Source organism: Bubalus kerabau, chromosome 15 (assembly GCF_029407905.1).
Source record: "Bubalus kerabau isolate K-KA32 ecotype Philippines breed swamp buffalo chromosome 15, PCC_UOA_SB_1v2, whole genome shotgun sequence".
Classification (NCBI taxonomy): Eukaryota; Metazoa; Chordata; class Mammalia; order Artiodactyla; family Bovidae; genus Bubalus; species Bubalus kerabau.
Genome location: NC_073638.1, coordinates 7,926,261 through 7,948,277, shown reverse-complemented (window position 1 = coordinate 7,948,277; position 22,017 = coordinate 7,926,261). Strand labels below are relative to the sequence as shown.

The 22,017-nt window shown below is 38.3% G+C and overlaps 1 protein-coding gene across 2 annotated transcripts in view; it reads right to left on the bottom strand.

The window, feature by feature from the left end:
* PGR (progesterone receptor) overlaps nt 1-22,017 on the bottom strand; it is a 107,863-nt gene that overhangs the window by 17,084 nt on the left and 68,762 nt on the right. For both annotated transcript variants that reach the window (XM_055547580.1, XM_055547581.1), the window contains exon 4: nt 5,769-6,074. In XM_055547580.1, coding sequence (XP_055403555.1) covers nt 5,769-6,074 — 306 coding nt within the window. The remainder of the gene's footprint in view (nt 1-5,768; nt 6,075-22,017) is intronic.

The following is a 22,017-nucleotide window of genomic DNA, read 5'->3' as shown; positions in this document are numbered from 1 at the left end:
TGACTCAATCTGGGGAGGCTTGGGGAAATCTTCCTAGGGCAAGCTGATTAGCATCCTGAAGACTAGTTAGGGACTAACTAAGGGAAAATGTGGGAGAAGCGAAGGGCCACCAGGTAGGGAAAACAAAGTGGATGAAGAAAGGCTGGAAATTGAGCAAAGAGTTTTGTGGGAACCAAGCCTCAGAGGTGCTTGGAGTGGGAGAGTGAGGGAGAATGTAAATTCAGCAGCCAGAAGGACCTGAAATAGTAAGGCTAAGAAGTTTGATGTTGTTCTGGAAAGGGATGGGAATAATATAACAGATGATAATTGCTTTTGAAAAGATGATCCTAGTGGCAGAATTGAGGACTATCTGCGGGCAGTGTGAAACTGTGATAATAGTATCAGTCGGGGGCTGTGACTGAAACCTAGGGGAAAATGATAAGGACTTAAAATAGCTCAAGGTAGTAGCAGTGTAAACAGCATGTATAATGAATCATACATATAATAAGCAGAGTTGACAGAGGTGAAGGAGAAAAGTGAGCAAAGGATTATAACCAAGATTCTGTCTGCAGTGCCATTTCAAGATACAGAGAAAGGTCTTAGGCTTATGGAGTAGAAGGTCATGCTGGCTTGGAAGCTCATGTAGGTAGAAATGTGTAATAAGCACAATAAATATATGGTCCAATACTTTTGTAGAGGATCTAGGTTGTCCCCATGTAAGTAGGAATCATGAGAATATAATGGGAGCTGAAGACAAGGCCGTAAGTGAGCAAATCCAGCCCTGCAGACTGAGAAACTACTGGAATAGAAGATGAAAGCAGAAAATGCCAAATTCATGGGAGAACAAGTCCACAAAGGAAACAGATGTGTAAATCGAGAGAAACATATCTGCCTGGAAGGGAATGAATGCTACAGGAAGAGTTTCAGCAAGACACGGCTCATCCGTCATGGCTTCAGAGGTACATGAAACATGGTAAGGGCTGAAAGTACTCATTTGATTTGACAAAAGATTTTGGTGACATTGACAATAGTAGTTTCAGTGGAATAGAATATTAGAAAATCATTTTTTAGTGTCTTCATAAAAATACTATCAAACCCTGACTTTACACCAAGAGGGCTAATCTTATTTCTTTTCCATCACTTTTTTTTGGGAGAAGTAGTTTAATTTATTCATTTGATTTGGGGAGAGAGACAAAAATATTTTGTCATGCATGCAATGGCTATTACTGACTCAAAAGATATTTTGGCATGCTTCAAAGGCAAAAAAAAAAAAACAGGCAAAGGACTATTCTAGTCTTCTGATACTGATGAATGCAAGTAGTCTGGCTGAAAAGTAAAATATGTTTACAAATGTCAAAGCATTGGCCTGAATATTTTTTTCCAGCAAATAAATAGAAGAATCAAGGCAAAATTTATGCAAAGGAAATATTTCTCCTGAACCTCTCTCTCACATCAATTCTGCTACGATGTATTCTGCTATAATACACAGAATAAAGAATAAGGATGAAGTTGGACTGGGAATGAGTACTTAAACATTTAATATCCAAAGTCTACCCTGACTCAGCCCACAATGTACACCTCTAAATTTACTTTCTGTGATTCTCTCCAATATAATTTTCTCAGTGATTTCTTAATTCTTGGATGAGGAAACCCCCAGAACGCCAGTGGTGTTTGAGAAACCATATGCAAGTTGTATTCTCTCAATCAGCAGCTATTAAGAATTTTAACTACTATACTGTGGGAGGAAGGTATGATAACATTTTTATGTTACTAAGGGAACTTCACTCTTCTAGAACCATTCTTATGCTGGTCTAATTCATTATTCACCAAACACACCTCATGATTCCCTTATTTTACACCATCAGCCACACTATTCCTTCTATCCAGAATGCTTTCTCTTCTTAACACTATTTATCAAAGTTTCACTTCTCCTTCATGGTGTACTTTAACTGATACCTTGTCTCTGAATCCTTCTCTTGTCCCTAAAGACAAAAATGTTCTTCTGTCTCCATTTTTTAAAATCTGTACCTTATGTTACTTTCACATACTACTACAGTTGATCTTTGAATAACACAGATTTGAACATGGGTCCACTCACCCAAGATTTTTTTCAATGCTATAGTACTACATGATCCATGGTTGGTTGAATCTGTGGGTACAGAACTGGTCTAATTTATTACTCACCAAACATACCTCTTGATTTCCTCATTTTACAGTATTAACCACACTATTCTTTCTATTCAGAATGCTTTCTCTTACCTATATGTGGATTCTGGGCTGCTTGGACAGTCAGTGCCCCTAACTCCCTCGCTGTACTAGGGTCAATTGTATAGCTGTTTGAGGATTCCCTGGTGGCTCAGATAGTAAAGAACCTTCCTGCAATGCAGGAAACCTGGGTTCAATCCCTGGGTCAGGAAGATCCCTTGGATAAGGGACTGCTACCCACCCGAGTATTCTTGCCTGGAGAATTCCATGGACAGAGGAGACTTGTGGGCTATAGCCCATGGGGTCGCAAAGAGTCAGACACGACTGATCGACACTTTTTTGAGTATCTTTCATTACACTGTTTTGAATGTTCCTTAACAGAGGGAATACATCTTGCTCATTTTTTAAATTTTGCAAATATTATGCTACTTCAAGTTTCAAAAAGGAAAACATTACCCACTGAAGTTGGAGCTAAGTGTCGATGTAAAATCATTCATATATAGATACAACATGTCAGAGACAATGTAACCTCAGAGATCACTTGTAAATGTACTGTCATGAGGCATATTTTGTGAGTCTCCATTAAATAGAAAAAGAAAGGTATTTCTGAAATAGTATGGTAAAGATGTCAGATATGCTGTGATCACTGTGACCCGTCAAAGACAAAGGAGAGCACATACAAAGATGCAACGGGAGTCCCTGAGCAGGCAGCACAAGTCCTCTCGGGGGCTTGCAGCCACGCGCCCTGTGGCTCTCATGCGTGCTGACACCTTGGTGATGATCATCAGCCTGCATCTGATCTTTTTCTCTCCCAGAGAAGTGTTTAAAATTATCTTTTTATTCTTTGCAAAGTTAAAGGGCATTGGTTTCTTTGGATAAACATATATACCCAAGGAATTTTAGGTCTGAACAAACACTTATTATATACGGTGTTTTCACTTCAAATCCCTACAGGTCTACTATTCAAACGAGCCTAACCAGACAACGCAGGATATTATGAATAAGTGCTGTCCTGTTTAGTTTAGGGCCATGATTCCTTTCCCCAGAGCTTTGGGGCAGATTTCTCTTCTCTGATGCCTCAGAAGGCCTGAAATCGTATCTTAAGCTAACTCCCAAAATACACTTACTGTTTGTGAAAGAACTGCCTGATCTACCTACATGTTTTCCGAGCAATATCTTTTTTTTTTCCCACTTTAAATAAGTAAACTATCAATAAGCTTCATTTAACTAAGTCTATCTTTCACAGACCAATAACCCTGTGAGTGGATAGATAAAAGAAGTTTCCCTTATGGACAAAACTGATGACCAGGAGCGAGGATGCGCTGCACGACAATGCAGTGCCATCACGAGCCCAGCCTGCTGGCTCCTCTACCACCACCGAGTAAGGGTTGCGTCTTGCACAAAGGAAACGTGCAATAGACATTTCTTGAGTGACTCGCGTGAACAAAGTTGGAGGCTTTTGAGCAGCTAGGAGTTGTGAGAGCAAATTGTTATACTCGTGTCCTTCTGAGTCCTCCCACAGAGGTCAGTATGGTCACTCTGCTTCACTGACTGCTTTCATCATTCATTCAAGTTACTCTCAGCATTCAGACCATGAAAATATGGTTTGAAAGACCATGGGCCGCTCAGTACTTTGATAATTTTAATGCTTCCCTTATTATACAGTTAATGAAAACAACATGTGTAATACTGGTGATGCCATCATTCTTCTTTACTTATACACAAATTACATTTTGCAACATTAAAAAAGTCGCCACCAAATGCAATGTGAAAATTTTCTCTCACTCTTTTGGAGGGTGTGTGGGGATCAAAAATCTAGACAGATAGTTGTATTTCAACTTAGGGGACTCAATTAGTTTTTTTCCAAAATGAATAAATTATCTTTGTAATTATAATTGGTTGTTTTCTAACTTTGCCAAATGATAATAGAGTCTTTTTTTAACAGTAGAGAATCTACAAAATGAAAACCAGAGAAATATGAGCTATGTCAAAAAAAAACAAAGAAAGAACCTTTCCAAATAATAGAAAAACATAAATGTTTAAACACATAAACACTCGTATTTTAAAACCGAAAAAGTTTGCCAATGTTATTGTAATATTTTAATAAAAACCTATTAAGTTTGATAAGCACTTTACAGTAAACTTTAAAAAAAATTCAGAACTTTTCTAATAAAAAATTACCTGTCCAAAGCCTTTCAACAGGAATGAAGCTAATAAGAATCTGGGCATTTTGATTTTTGATGTTACTTTATCTTCACTAGAATAGTGAGTTTAATTAACTTTCTCAACATGTATTTTTTTAAAGAGTCAACAAATAGGAATCTATTTTTCTTTCTGTCTCATGTAAACTTGACTTTTCAGTAACAATTCATCTATTATATTTCAAACCTTTCAGGTAGAATAACTGAGAAACAGTATTAAGGCAAATTGGGAAATGAATTCTTTTTATAAAAAAAGGCTATTAAATTTACTTGGAGACTAAAATGTATAATATGTTTAATTCTTGATCAGATATTGGAAAAATAAGTTAGTCTAAAGGAGTATAAGGTTACTATCGGTGTGAAGAGAAAATAACTTTAAAAAAGGTTTTATTTCTAATTATGGGATTAATGCCTCCACAAGTAACTGTGTACATGCGTGTGAAATTGCTTCAGTCATGTCTGACTCTTTGTGACTCTAAGGACCGTAGCTTGTCCAGCTCTTCTGTCCACGGGATTATCCAGGCAATAAACTGGAGTGGGTTGCCATACCCTCCTCCAGGGGATCTTCCCAACCCAGGGATCAAAGCAGTGTCTCTTATATCTCCTGCTTGGCAGGCAGGTTCTTTACCACTAGCACCATTTGACAAGTAATTACTACCCATGTATTATTCTCTTAGCTCTGCAGTCCAAGGTTTAACAGGTGAGAATTACATCCCTGTAATTCTTTCAGTCTCTTGGCTTCCAAGGAACTGTGCTGAGAGAGCAGAAGTAACTAATAAAGTGACTAAAATCCTTTCATGATGACATAATTCAAATTCTCACTGTCTGGGTATAAATTCACAAAAATAGTGACTGGAGGTTTCTCTGTGTCCAAATTATTTGTTTTAGGTTTAGCAATTTTATTTCTTAATTGACTTTAGATACTCTGCTACGCTCTGAATACTGTTTTGACTTGTTATATGAATAGATACATTCAGTCTTATTTTCAACCACATGAACTTGGTTAAATTTGGATTTGGAATGAACTAGACATTTCTGAGAAGATGGTCAATTTGTCTTTCTGTGAACTATAATACTATCTAGTAGATAATACAGAGTTATGCTATTCCTTAACTGCTTCATATATGTAATTCTTGATTCATCAACAAGACTCAAAATGTTATCTATGTCTTTTTTATTTCCATAGCACACAGTAGGGTCCTAGACAAACAGTATATAATATAGGGGCCTAGATAAATATTTTGAACTGCTGAAACACACCCGACAACCCCCTGTTTATACTCCATTTAATTTATTGCATGGCCTGTTTTATTTAGCCACCCACTAGTATGAAGCCATAGTAAACATTTTTATTACATGCTATTATATACAAATTATTATTACCTGGCAGTGACTTAGACCACTTGACCACTGAAAGAAGCTGTCTCTCGCCAAGCTGATTCAGACTTGTCAGCAGAGAGCTGGAGGTATCAGGTTTGCTGTTGTCATGTCCTGCATAGACCACATCTGGTTCAATGCTCATGAGCAAGTTGATCAGTGGGGGGATCAACTGCAAGTCTTGACTTGGTGAAAAAGTGATTCTCTGGCTTAGGGCTTGGCTTTCGTTTGGAATACCCACCGGCTGTGGGAGGGCAACAGCATCTAGTGTTCTCATAACTCTAACTTTATTGAACTTTTTAAACTTTCGGCCTACAGAGAAGAAAAAAAAAAAAGAAGAAGAAGAAGAAAGGAAGATCATGTAAATACACAGAAACTATTCCAGCAGAAAATTATTTCTAATGTCTTAAAATTACAGCATTATAGCGTTATAGGTTTTGGTTATCAGTCTAATACAATGAGACCTAGTAAATAAAAAGGTTAGGTCTCAGACATGGATTAAAGAATTAATTATAGCAGCATTCACTAGATAGGCTTGGGTAATTACACCAGTATCCAAGGCAAGGTTATGGAGCTTTGCAGTAAAAAAAAAAAAAAAAAAAAAACATGTAGAAAAGACAAATGGCTCTTAGTAGAGACTAAGCTCAGTTTTGGGGGCTTCCCAGGTGGCGCTAGTGGTTAAGACTCCATTTGCCAATACAGGAAACATAAGAGATGCAATCCCTGGGTCTGGAAAATCCCCTGGAGGAGGGTACGGCAACCCACTCCAGTATCCTTGCCTGGAGAATGTCATGGACAGAAGAGCCTGGTGGGGTACAGTCCACAGGGTTGCAAAGAGTCGGACACGACTGAAGTGAATTTAGCACATACGCACGCAAGTTCAGTGTTGGTCAGTATTGTGATAGGAGTATTAGAATAGTTATTACTATTCTGACCAAATTGTCCCAAAATTATTGCTGCTGCTGCTGCTGCTAAGTCACTTCAGTCGTGTCCGACTCTGTGTGACCCCATAGACGTCAGCCCACCAGGCTCTCCTGCCCCTGGGATTCTCCAGGCAAGAACACTGGAGTGGGTTGCCATTTCCTTCTCCAATGCATGAAGGTGAAAAGGTGAATTATTGCTAAAAACTACATTAATTAAAATACAACCTTTAGTAGATGTTGAATCTTATTTTGAATTTTATTCTTTTAAGAATCTGTTAAAGGATATGCATATACACATGCAAACCCCACAAAATCTTGTACACAATTTCAGTGAGTTCACGATCAGTTGAAGTTCCCTGAAATCAATACATGGAGTAGTATGAGATCTAAGGACCCAAAATAAAGAACCTCATTTCTAAATTAAGTGGGGAGAGAGTCAACATCTTGTGCTGGTCAGACCACATTTGTATTTCTAGACCATTTGTAGAATTTCTATTTCTAGAATTCTTTCCACTGCTGAATTGTGATGTGTTAGGAAGAAAAACAGGCTGACAGGAAGATGAGTAGAAAATCCGCCACGTGAGGAGTGGTTGAAGGGGACCAAGATATACAACTGGGCCACTGCTAGTTCCCAGAGGCCCTGGAGTGATCAGAGGGCAGGCCGGACTCCAGCCCCTGCAGACTCTATGCCAGGCATGGGCTGCTTAATGGTATCAAGTGTCTGTGGTGTTCTGCCTGGAAAAAAAAAAAGGCTAAGGGAGGCTTGATAATGCTTTGCAATCATCTAAGCAGAGGTTGCAGTCGGCTGTCTTCAAACACCTGTTCTGGCTCACAGACGTGTTTTCTTTGGCTCACACAATTCTTCCCAGAGTTATGAAAACATTTCTGAATTAGCTGGGTGGCAACAATCTGTTAAAGCCACGCTGCAGCTGCTGCTTTGGACGGGGCACAGACAGCCCGCAAACTGGTGGTAGGCCTTTGGTCAGGTTTCTTAAACTGGATCACTCTGCCCACTTAAATGACCTGCCTGGACTCGGCAAGCACTTGCCCTGGTGATTTCTCAGCTCAGGTATTGTTATTAAGAAAAAGGATTTTATTTATTCTATGGAGTCCCCCCAAACTATGTTAAAACCTGCAGGGGACAGATAAGCAAATGCCAGTCAAAATGCAGAAAGGATCCAGACGTGTGTAAAGAGATGAAGCAGGTTTCTTTGCGAAGGAATGAGTTCTTTGAGGGGAAGGAATTAATGTTTGTGGAGTATCTGCTTTATATATGTACCATGTTGCCTCACAGTAAGTGGGAATTATTAATTCCATTTATAAATTAGGAAGAAGAAGAGTAGAGAAGATGGCATGCCCAATATTAGAGTGATAGAACTTGGATGATGTGGACTCTGAGTTCAAACTCTTTCTCACACAATCTCCCTGGGTTTTCAGGCAAGGACTTCATGGTCATCTGGGGGGATTCTGAAAAAGAAGTTTAGGTGAGAGATGCTAGAAAAAAGCACAAAGGTTTGATTCCTTCCAATCCTAAAATATTGTGATCAACAGAAAATAAGACTTACACCCTTACCAGACTCTTCTCTCCCCAACAACTCCAACATGGTTTTCTTTTTAATTTGCATTAACCGCCTTTCTCTTTTTTTATTTAAAAAATTAATTAATTTTAATTGGAGGATAATTACTTTATAATATTGTGATGGCTTTTGGCATACATTGACATGAAACAGCCACAGGTGCACATGTGTCCCCCATCCTGAACCCCCTCCGACCTCCTTCCCCACCCCATCCCTCTGGGTTGTCCCAGAGCACCAGCTTAGAGTGCCCTGCTTCATGCATCAAACTTGCACTGGTCATCTGTTTTACACATGGTAATATACATGCTTCAGTGCTATTCTCTCAATCATCCCACCCTCACCTTCTCCCACATAGTCCAAAAATCTGTTCTTCACATCTGTGTCTCTTTGCTGCCTCGCATATAGGATCATCATTACCATCTTTCTAAATTCCATATATATGGGTTAATATACTGTATTGGTGTTGCACTCTATAACTTACTTCACTCTGTATAACAGGCTCCAGTTTCATCCACCTCATTAGAACTTTTCACAGCTGAGTTCAATTCTGGTTTTATCAGGATTTGATTACACTATGGAACTATATAATTTTACTGAAAACCAAAGCAAATATTTTACACTTTGATTAGTGTAACAAGTCTTATTCACAAAATAAATTCCAAGACAATTTCCTAACATGTTGATTATACAAAGTGCAATTTGAATTAATATAGAAATGTTCACATTTCTGTTTGTGATCCAGTCTTTTCATGAATCCCAATGAAAAAGAATGGGGGACATGCAATAAAAGCAAAATTGAAAGGTGAACTAACATTAAACTAGATTATTTACATATCTATCTTATATAATTTAACTTGATGCTCAACCATTTGAAATAAACACTAGCATTTCCATTTTTTAAGATGAGGAATAGGTTTACAGAGGCTAAGTAATTGGCTAAGTTTATAGAGATAATAAATGCCAGAGCAGAGATATTAATCAAGGGTTAATTTCTTTTAGTCTTTCTTTTACTTACTCATAAAACATTTATTGAGTGGTTTTATGTGCTAGGCATCATTTAAGGTTCTGAAACTGCAGCACTGAATAATCAAAGTATCTGCTTTCATGGGGCTTATATTCTGAGGGGAAGATGGAGAGGACCTGTAAACAAATAAAGAGCAAGATAATACCAAACAATAGCGTGCACTATGAGTGAAATGGGTAACGGTAATAGAAAATAACCTGATGGAACAGGACAGAATTAAAAATGGTCAGGGAAAGACTACAGTCTTTCTACCAGACCACACTGCTGCCCCTTCTTATACCCTTTATTTCTCTAAATCTGTAGGCTAATGACTCAGAGCAGATCAAACAGTATATGTTAAAGGAGAACTTTGCGCACCAGGAGAATTAACAAGAATTGAATAAATGTACAGTATTATTAAAAGATGCTTTCCTGAAGCACTCAGTTCAGTTCAGCTCAGTCACTCAGTCGTGTCTGACTCTTTGCAACCCCATGGACTGCAACACACTAGGCCTCCTTGTCCATCACCAACTCCCAGAGCTTGCTCAAACTCATGTCCATCAAGTCAGTGATGCCATCCAACCATTTCATCCTCTGTCATCCCCTTCTGCTCCTGCCTTCAATCTTTCCCAGCAACAGGGTCTTTCCCAATGAGTCAGTTCTTTGCATCAGCTGGCCAAAGTACTGGAGCTTCAGCTTTATCATCAGTGCTTCCAATGACTATTCACGACTGATTTCCTTTAGGATTGACTGGTTGGATCTCCTTGCAGTCCAAGGGACTCTCAAGAGTCTCCTCCAACACCACAGTTCAAAAGCATCAATTCTTTGGTGCTCAGCTATCTTTAAAGTCCAACTCTCACATCCATACATGACTACTAGAAAAACCATAGCTTTGACTAGATGGACCTTTGTTGGTAAAGTAATGTTTATGCTTTTTAATATGCTGTCTAGGTTGGTCATAGCTTTTCTTTCAAGAAGCAAGTGCCTTTTAATTTAATGGCTGCGGTCATCATCTGCAGTGATTTTGGAGCCTAAAAATATAAAGTCTGTCATTGTTTCCCTTGTTTCCCCCATGTATTTGCCATGAAGTGATGGGACCAGATGACATGATCTTAGTTTTCTCACTGTTGAGTTTTAAGTCCACTTTTCCACTCTCCTTTTTCACTTTCATCAAGAGGCTTCTTTAGTTCTTCTTCATTTTCTGCCATAAGGGTGGTATCATCTGCATATTTGAGATTACTGATATTTCTCTTGGCAATCTTGATTCCAGCTTGTTTCATCCTGCCCAGCATTTTGCATGATGTACTCTGCATAGAAGTTAAATAAGCAGGGTGACAATATACAGCCTTGACAGACTCCTTTCCCAATCTGGAACCAGTCTGCTGTTCCATGTCCAGCTCTAACTGTTGCTTCTTGACCTGCATACAGATTTCTCAGGAGGCAGGTCAGGTGGCATGGTATTCCCATCTCTTTAAGAATTTTCCACAGTTTGTTGTGATCCGTGCAGTCAAAGGCTTTGGCGTAGTCAATAAAGTAGAAGTAGATGTTTTTCTGGAACTCTCTTGCGTTTTTTTTGATCCAACAGATGTTGGCAATTTGATCTCTGGTTCCTCTGGCTTTTCTTTAAGCACTTTTCCTGAAGCTCTACATTGTTACAATCTTGCCACCTCTATACTCCACCCCCTACAAGACATGTTTCTTCTTCCCAAAACACATCTTGCCTCTGCTAAGTTGCTTCAGTCGTGTCCGACTCTGTGCGACCCCATAGACGGCAGCCCACTAGGCTCCTCTGTCCCTGGGATTCTCCAGGCAAGAATACTGGAGTGGGTTGCCATTTCCAAGAGATGTAATAACTCATCTATCTACAGCTCATGAACATGTGGCATGTGGGAAAAATGGACCTTGGGTTGGCCATATCTGTGTATGAATCCTATCATTTAAGAGCATTATATGGGGGGTAGATTATTTTATTTATCCAAGTATCAGTTTATTCAGCTTTTAAATAGGGAATTTATCTCTCAATACTGTCATCAGTCTAGATAAGATAATGTGTAAGGTATGTGGTCAAGTGCCTGGCATATAGCAGACACTCACTAACATTAGCTCTGACTTTTGAAACATGATTAGAAAGAATTGAGAGGAAGTGAAACTATAACTTTGTTTGTTTGAATTTTCTGATATTAAAACATGTTCCTAATCACGTATATTCCTCTCCCTCCAAAACCCAAGGAAACAAACAAACAACACAGGCTTCTATGGGCATATATGTTTAAGCAATGCTGTGTTAATAAAGTTAAAGTGATATCCTTACCTTACTTAGTCCTGTATCTGAGAACCTTCAATACATTGTTTGGATTATGGATCTCTAAGAGAAAAATGTTAATGTACCATGTTTTCCAAGTCTATCTGGCCTTTTTACTTGATGAAAGATCTGTTAGTATCTCAGGGAATTAACAGTTTGGAAAACACTACTTCAGAATATTTTTCTCTATGAGGTTTGCACTTGAAATCAAGCCTATAGCTCATATGGTAAAGAATCAGCTTGCAAACGTGGGAGACCTGGGTTCAATCCCTGGATTGGGAAGATCCTCTGGAGAAGGGAATGGCTACCCACTCCAGTATTCTTGCCTGGAGAATCCCATGGACAGAGGAGCCTGGTGTGCTACAGTCCATGGAGTCACTAAGAGTCAGATATGACTGAGTGACTAACACTTTTACTTTTTCACTATGAGTTGGACCTCATTAGTTCCATTGTCCAGCATCCAGTCTCTGACTTTTCTCTTAGCAAGTTAAATAAAACAATCAGCTGTTATGAAAAATGCAGTTAACCTTAACTCCTCTTGACATTATATAAAATGTGAACTGTAAAAACACAGGTACATCTGTACCAAACTTTTAAATTGCCTTTGTTTCAGCATAGAGCAAAATATAGAAGGGAATGGTGTTCTTTATTTCTGCCACAAATGGCAATTTTAAGCTAAGGTCCAGAGCCCCACAGAGGACATTAGATTAAAATTTGGATAGATATTTAAATTTAGATATACAATTATTGTAACCACATACAGAGTTGTAGAGACAAATCAGAGTCCCCAAGGGAAGATAATGTTAAGAGAAGAAAAGGGTTAAAGAGAAAGTCCCCTTATTCTTTACAGTGATCTTCAAAGAAGAGATCGCCTCTTTGTCAGCTTTGTATATTCACTCAGTGTCTGGTACTGCCTCAATAAACCTCTGCTGAATGGACGAAAGAATATATGATTATGTCTTTCTGTAGTTCTTCTCCATTGCTCTATCTGCTTCCTTCTGAGTACACAGCCGCCACCTCCACCAGGCCCCATGAGGACAAGGGCCAGGTCTCCTGCAGTTACCAACGCAGACCTGAAGTCTTCCAAACCGCCTACCGCACAGTGGGCCACCAGGGAATGTTTCCTGAGCTACTGAAGTTATTATTTTGGCTTAACATAGAGCTTGAAAAAGGAATATCCCAGCCAGAATACAAAGAAGAGAATGGGAACAGCAATGTGATTTTTTTTCTGATTTGCTGAATTTCATATAAGGTGGTCTTTCAAAGAAGTGATTCCTAACCTTCATGTACAAAAATCACTGTTAATATAATGAACAAATCTATATAATTTCATATGACTATTATTGACTGAGAAAAAAGATAATGGTAAAAATACCCAGAATTCAGTAAAAATACAGAATAACTCTGTATGCTGCTGCTAAGTCGCTTCAGTCGTGTCCAACTCTGTGCGACCCCACAGACGGAAGCCCACCAGGCTCCCCCGCCCCTGGGATTCTCCAGGCAAGAACACTGGAGTGGGTTGCCATTTCCTTCTCCAATGCATGAAAGTGAAAAGTGAAAAGGAAGTCGCTCAGTCGTGTCAGACTCTTAGCAACCCCATGGACTACAGCCTACCAGGCTTCTCCATCCATGGGATTTTCCAGGCAAGAGTACTGGAGTGGGGTGCCATTGCCTTCTCTGTAACTCTGTATAATCTGTAACATTATTTATGTACTTCTGAAAAACAACAGTACCTGGGGGTTTGGTAACCTAAGTAGAGACTAGGTGTGTGAGCCCAGTAGCCACCTTCGACTCACCCCCCGGCATCTATCTTCAGGAGTTTTCAATGTTTTGCTGGAAGGAGGGAAGATGGGCTCAGATGCTAAGGGATGGGCGTGGAGGTGTTAGAAATAATGTGGAGAGAAAGACTTGATAGCTATCCCTCATTCCACCTAATGGACATCATTTTGAGGATGGAAGCAGAAGCAGAGCAGCCAATTTTTTGAGGCTTAGGGAAAGAGGAGATCCATCTGGAGAGTGTTTTCTTTGTAATCAGTGTGCACTACTGGTAGCCCGATACTCTGCCTCCTTCCTGTTGCAATGCATGGACTGCCTGTGCCCCTATCACTTCAGCACTAAATCTTAGTTTTCTTCATCTACTCAAGGACTTTTCTCTGCAACTGTCTGCCCTTGTGCCTGCATCCTCTAATCCTCTCATGCACAATCCATCCACTGAAGTGAGATTACTCTCTCTCCTCCCATTCTCCCTGGAACCCATTCCAGTCAGATTTTTCTCCCTACTCCAATAGAACTGCTCTTGGCAAGCACACCAGTGATTTCCACCAGTCAAAAAACAATGGTCACTGCTCACTACTTATCTTAATCAAGCCATCAATGGGTGCTCGGCACAGTTGATCATTTCCTTCTACTTGTAACACTCTAGTTTCTTGGCTTCCACATACCTCTTGTGGCCACTCCTTTAGTCTCTCTGGCTTGTTTTTTACATCTTCCCAACTTCTAAATCGTGGAGTTCCAAACTCAGTCCTCAGACTTCTCCTACACAGCTATACTCTCTTTATACGTGTCTGCATCTACTCATATCTTTATGCCATGTATTTATGGAACAGTTGCAAATGTATAACTCCTGCTTCAACTTTCTCAGGGAATTCGAGACTCAACTATCTTACTTACTATTCAGCATTTTTGCTTGTAAAACTAATAACACCCTCCCCAAGACTTAATGTTTTTAAAGCAAACTTTGATACACCTGTCCCCGAATTGAAGCTTCCATTTTTCAATTCCATTTACATTCTTGCTCTGGAAAAACTCTGGTGTCATCCTTGCTACCTCACTTCTTCTCTCACTTCATATCCAATTCATCAGTAGATCCTGGTGCATTACTATGAAATAATAATCCGAATCCAATCATTTCTCCCCATTTCCACTTCTTCCACCATCGTTTAAGCCACCGTCATCAGAGCTATACTACTGCAACATGTGCTGGCTGATTTCCCAGCTTTCATCCTTGTACCTCCACAGTCTATTCTCTACTCAGCTGAATGGGCCTTTCAAAACTTCAATCATGTACACACTGCTATAATTAAAATAAAATGGTTTTCCATGGGGGGAGAAAAAAAACTTCATACGGATTATTTCACTCCTTGCTCAATACGCTCAGTGACTACTCATCCTACTTAGAATGAAATCCAAATTCTTTATCAAACTCTACAAAGCCCAATATCATTCTGCAAAGAGAGGGTCTCTTACAGTGTCCCCAGCTCCATCCACCTGATGCCCATGTTCTTGGAACTCGCTGAGTTCTGAGAAACTTGCTTCTGTTCCTGCCTCAGGCCTTTATTCTATTTCCCTTACCTGAAATGGTCTTTCACCTAAATATATACAAGATTCACTTCTCATTTCATTTAGATTTATGCCCAACTACCACTTGACCAAAATTCCTTGGTGGCTCAGTGGTAAAGAATCCATTTACCAATGCAAGAGATGCAGGTTCGATACCGGATTCAAAAGTGCCCCTGGAGAAGCAAATGGCAACCCACTCTAGTTTTCTTGGCTGGGAAATCTCATGGACAGAGGAGCCTGGAGCACTACAGTCCATGGGGTTGCAAAGAGTAGACATGACTCAGTGACTAAACAACAACCAGAACCACTTTATCAGATAGGCTATTCTTTCTCATTCTATAATTAGATATTTGTAACATATATATCTACAGTATGCAAAAGTGTCAGTAGCTCAGTCACATCTGACTCTTTGCAACCCCATGGATTGCTCCTCTGTCCATGGAATTCTCCAGGCAAGAATACTGGAGTGGGTTGCCATTTCCTTCTCCAGGCAGTATACAAAGAACCCCTTAAATCAGAGAGAAAGCCATAAACAGACATTTTCCAGAGGAAGAAAAAATAAAAACAGGGAACAAAAATACAATTGATCTCATTAGTAACTACAGCAATGCAAATTACAGTCACCATGAAATACAACCTATCCAGCATGGCGAAGACACAAAAATAAGAACTTTCATACAGAGCTGATATGGGATGTGAATTGGTATAACTATTTTGAAAACAGTTTGGCACTATCTAATAAAACCAAGATGAACATATATTATAATCAGGTGCATACCTTACCTATAGAAACTTGCATATGAGCACTAGAAGACTCAAGAATGTTCACAGCTGCACTGTATGCAATAGCCTTCAAAGTTAAAACACACATAAGAATATATTGTTAAGGGACACATAGATAATCAGAAAGCCTACAGAATTATAAAACAGAACGAAAAACCTAAAATTCAAGCTTGAAGTTTCCTGGAAAAACTGAAAGGACCAGGAGGAAATATACAATCAGTTTCAAGAGCATTGGTAATAAACTTTCCTAAGCCAGATGAATTCATATGTGGATTTTCATTACATTGTTTCATATAGGTCATATGCATTATATGCATGTTGTTGTATATCAATAATATATTTTATAGTAAAATTATGACATTCAAACAGCATGCAAAGAAAGGATAAAGTCAGTTCAGTTCAGTTCAGTCGTTAAGTCATGTCCGACTCTTTGTGACCCCATGGACTGCAGCATGCCAGGCTTGCTTGTCGATCACCAACTCCCGGAGCTTGCTCAAACTCATATCCATCAAGTCAGTGAGGCCATCCAACCCTCTCATCTTCTGTCATCCCCTTCTCCTCCCACCTTCAATCTTTCCCAGCATCAGGGTCTTTTCAAATGAGTGGGCTCTTCACATCAGGTGGCTAACGTATTGGAGTTTCAGCTTTAGCATCAGTCCTTCCAAGGAATGTTCAGGACTGATTTTCTTTAGGATGGACTGGTTGGATCTCCCTGCAGTCCAAGGGATTCTCAAGAGTCTTCTCCAACACCACAGTTCAAAAGCATTGATTCTTCGGTGCTCAGCTTTCTTTATAGTCCTACTCTCACATCCATATATGACCACTGGAAAAACCATAGCCTTGACTAGACAGACCTTTGTTGGCAAAGTAATATCTCTGCTTTTTAATATGCTAAGTTGGTCATAACTTTCCTTCCAAGGAGCAACCATCTTTTAATTTCATGGTTGCAGTCACCATCTGCAGTGATTTTGGAGCCCAAGAAAATAAAGTCTGGCACTGTTTCCATTGTTTCCTCATCTATTTGCCATGAAGTGATGGGACCAGATGCCATGATCTTAGTTTTCTGAATGTTGAGTTAAGGATACAATACTGTAAAATTATTCTTGAAGTATACATAACTGAATCTGAATAGATGCTATTACCAGGAGTAGGAATTTATAAGTTAAGTATTAAGAAAGGTTCTTGAGAGAGAAAAGATATATAAGAGTGGGGGAGGAGAAGGAACAAAAGATTATGAACTTGTCTAGTATATGTTAATAAAACAATTGGTTAAATGATCAGTCACAGTTGCTGTTTAATTGTTATATAATAACAGAGGAATATAGATTTCATTATATTTCATTATATTCATTCATTCATCATATATTCATTAGATTTCATTATAGACATCAGGATGGGATGTAAGCATTAGCAAAATGGTAAAGCAGAGTAAAACTTACAATTTAACAAGGAGGATTGAATAGGGAAAATAAAATGAAGAGAAATGTGACCAAGCCAGCAAAGTTTTCATAAGAAATGCAAAAAAATATAGAAAAATAAGCTGAAAATTAAAAGATGAGAAAAGATGCACCAGGAAAATACAAAACATGGCAAGTAGAAGTAACAATATTAATAATGAAAAACTTAACTTCTACATAAAAGGACTATAGAAAACTGAAAGGACTACTAATAATCTATCAACGCATTGAGATAGTTAAGTTACATGGCTAGAAAGAACATTTATAAAGATCACTAGATTTATTGCTTTCAATAATTGCCACTTGAAAAATAGAAAATATTCTATCACAAGGGTTGAAGTTTACAAAATACTCTAGAATATATTGAAGAAAAGCATAGGACCTGTATTAAAATTGTAAAATTGTGTCATAGGACACACAAAAAAATGTGAATTAATGAAAAGACATCTGTACCCGAATTGGAAACCTTAAAGTATCAATATGTCCAAATTAGTACATACATTTTATACTGCTTTAATCAAAATCTAATAATTTGTAGAATTAGGAATGATGGTTTTACTGTTCACTTAGAAGAATAAATCAGTAGTCATGTACGGCTATGAGACCTGGACCATAAAGAAGGGTGAATACTGAAGAATTGGTGCTTTCAAACTGTGGTGCTGGAGAAGACTCTTGAGAGTCTCTTGGACTGCAAGGAGATCCAACCAGTACATCCTAAGGGAAATCAGCCCTGAGTATTTGGAAGGACTAATGCTGAAGCTGAAGCTCCAATATTTTGGCTACCTGATGGGGTTGCAAAGAGTCAGACTCAACTGAGTGAATGAACAATAACAACTAGAAGAATAAATGTGTGTGATAGTAGACAAGAGAATTTCATTAAAAGAGCAACTGTGATTGTAATATATGCCATGCTATATATTAAAATTTACAATAATACTATCATAACCAAAACTATTAAATTATTAATAGTTTCATGGAATAGACATATAGATCATCAGAATAGAATGCAGAACCCAGGAACACTTAGGAAATTCATGCAGTACACCTTAATATGTTAGAAGTAGTGAGTGAGAGGACCTCCACTTGGGCACAGGACGACTACAGGGAAAGCAGAGAACATAAGTCCTTTAGTCCATTTTCATAACAGAATGGCAACAGATAACTGAATCAGGACTATGTGGTCATATCAATTACTTAACCCCATGACTTAGTCTTCTAAATCTGAGGGGCAAACCAGACAAGAGGTAGAGAGAGAAGCAACGGAAAACTGAGAATTACTTTTGGAGTTACTGGTCATATTTGATTGAGCAGAAGCAAATGAACAGTAACCTTTTATGCCTTCAAACCTGCTTCCCTGTTTTTTTTTTTCTTAATATTTATCATCTTCTATCAGGATATAATATTTTATCTTATGTGATTATTTTGATAATCATCTCTGCCTCAACTAAAACATAAGCTCCTTACTGAAAGCATAGCACTTGCATATAGTACTACACAATCATTTTACTGAACAAATTAACAGCTGCACAGCAACAAACCAATTTGCTTCCACAAGGGCTTGAACAATAATCTGGCTTCCTGCCATATTACTTCCACTTCTTGAATAATAGGAAGAAATCTAAGTGGAATTTCCCTTTAGTAAAAGATACAATCTAGGCAGAAAATGTAGTATATTTTATAGTAGAATGTTTGGGTTCACATATGCCTGCAAACCAGCTGTTGACAATCTTTCTAAAATAGCTGCATTTATGTCCCTAAATACTGTTTCTCTCTTTCCATATCAAACCAGACAGTTGAGACTTCATATCTTATAGCTCAAATTATAAATGGATAGTCAAACAAGGAAGGAAAACAAGGAGAACCAGCTAGCAATTACTAAGTCCAATAGCAGGTCAAGTTAGAATTATGTAGACTTAAATGTGAAGTAAATAGCAAGCATATTTGGAATTTAAGCAAAAATATTTTCAGAAATGATAAAAAGGGAATGTAAAATCAAAAATCAGATGATTACAAAGTAGAGTAAGAATTGTTGTAGGAAATGGCCTTATGCAATCCTTTCACTGTATTTCAAAGATAAAGTGGCATCTAAGTTTCATGAAATCAAAGAGTAGAAACAAAAACATTAAATAAAAGATGAAATTAATTACAAAAAAGAGTGAGATAAAATGGGAGATGACAGAGAAAAAGCTTTAAAAAATAAAGAAAAATTAATTTATAAAAACAATTTCTACACATTAACAACAAACTATCAGAAATAGAAATTAAGGAAACAATCTCATTTTGTGGCATCTATTTGTAAATGATATGATGGATATGGGGTTAATATCCAATGTATACAAACAGCTCCAACTCAACATTTTAAAAAGGATAAACAAGCAAACAACTCCATTAAAAAATGGGCGTGTCTGACTCTTTGCAACCCCATGGACTATACAGTCCATGGAGTTCTTTAGGCCAGAATACTGGAGTGGGTAGTCTTTCCCTTCTCCAGGGGATCTTTCCAACCCAGAGATCAAACCCAGGTCTCCCGCATTGCAGGAGGATTCTTTACCAGTTGAGCCACAATGGAAGCCCAAAAATGGAGAAAAGAAATAAACAGACATATTTCCAAAGAGGAAATGTAGATGTTCAACAGGCAATGGCACCCCACTCCAGTACCCTTGCCTGGAAAATCCCATGGATGGAGGAGCCTGGTGGGCTGCAATCCATGGGGTTGCTAAGAGTCAGACGTGACTGAGAGACTTCACTTTCACTTTTCACTTTTATGCATTGGAGAAGGAAATGGCAACCCACTCCAGTGTTCTTGCCTGGAGAATCTCAGGGATGGGGGAGCCTGGTGGGCTGCCGTCTATGGGGTCACACAGAGTTGGACACGATTGAAGCGACTTAGCAGCGGCAACAGGCATATAAGAAGATGCTCAGCATCATTAATCATTGTAGAAATGCAACTCAAAACCACAGTGAGGTATTATCTTAAACCTGTCAAAATGGCGATCGTCAAAAAAAAAAAAAAACAAAAAACCCCACAAATAAATGTTGGCAAGGATATGGAGAAAATGGAATACTCAGACACTGTTGGTGGGGATGTAAACTGGTGCAGTCACTGTGGAAAATAGCGTGAAGTTGTTTCAACAACTAAAAATAGAACTATCAAATAACCCAGCAATTCTACTCTTGAGTATATATATCTGAAAAAACCCAAATACACTAATTCAAGAAGTTACATGTACCCAATGTTCATAGCAGAATTATTTACAATTGCTAAGATATGTGTCCATCAACAGATGAATGGATAAAGAAGACGTAGTACATATATATAATGGAATACTGCTGCTGCTGCTGCTAAGTCGCTTCAGTCGTGTCCGACTCTGTGCGACCCCATAGACGGCAGCCCACCAGGCCCTGCCATCCCTGGGATTCTCCAGGCAAGAACACTGGAGTGGGTTGCCATTTCCTCCTCCAATGCATGAAAGTGAAAAGTGAAAGTGAAGCCGCTCAGTCGTGTCTGACTCTTAACGACCCCATGGTCTGCAGCCTACCAGGCTCCTCCGTCCATGGGATTTTCCAGGCAAGAGTACTGGAGTGGGGTGCCATTGTACCCAGCCATAAAAAATAAACAAATATTGACATTTGCAGCAACATGGATGGACTTGGAGGGTATTATGCTAAGTGAAATAAGTCAGAGAGAGAAAGACAAACACTGGATGATATCACTTAAGTGTGAAATCTAAAAAGTACAACAAACCAGTGAAAACAACAAAAAAGAAACTTAATCCCAGATATGAAGAATAAACTAGTGGTTACTAGTGGGAAGAGAGAAGGCAAAAGGAGAAACATAGGGTAGGAGATTAAGTGGTACAAATTAGTATGTATAAAATAAACTATGAGGATACATTACAAAGGCTACATTGCAAAACAGGGGTAGTATAGCCAATTTCATAATAACTATAAATGGAATATAATCTTTAAAAATTGTGAATCATTACACTGTACACCAGTAACTGACGTAGTATTGTACATTAACTATACTTAGATAAAAAATAAATTAAAAATATAAATAAAATCATTGTAAATTTTAAAACCTGTCATAAGAATAAGAAAGGAGAACTGCCAGTGTAAAAACTAAACCACAGACATGAAGATTTTGAGAAAAATTGTCAAATGAAGTTTCAAAGGATTAAAATATTAATAGAGAAAAGAAGGTAGATATAAAAGACATATAAATAGGAAATCAACATATAGATTATTCTTGGGGATCATGAAAAAGAGAAAGAAAACATGAAACAGAAAAAAAGATTCAAAGGTAATATTAAGAGAATACTTTGCTAATATCTAAGAAAACTCGAATTTTCAGACCCAGAGGAGCTTACTTTGTTTTAAGAAAATTAATAGATTAAGCTAGAGCAAAATCTTGATGAAATTACTGAAAATCGAGGATTAAGAAACACACAGTCAGGAAAAATAAGCAGATGATCAATAAAGAAAAATAAATTAGAATATCAGATTTATTTTCAGTTAAATTAGAAGCCTATGGACAATGGCATTGTATGCCCAGGAATGGGATTGCTGGAGCCCATAAGTAGGTCTATTTTTAGTTTTTATTTTTCCTTTAAAAAAAAAACCTCCATATTGTTTTACACAGTGATTACACCAATTTACATCCCCACCAACAGTGAATGAGGGTTCCCTTACCTTCACACTCTCTCCAGCATTTATTTTTGTAGACTTTTTGATGATGGTCTTCTGACCAATGTGAGGTGGTACCTCTTTGTGGCTTTGACTGCATTTCTCTAATAATTAGTGATGTTGAGCATCTTTTTATGTGCCTGTTGGCCATTGGTGGAGAAGTATCTATTTAGGTCTTCTGTGCA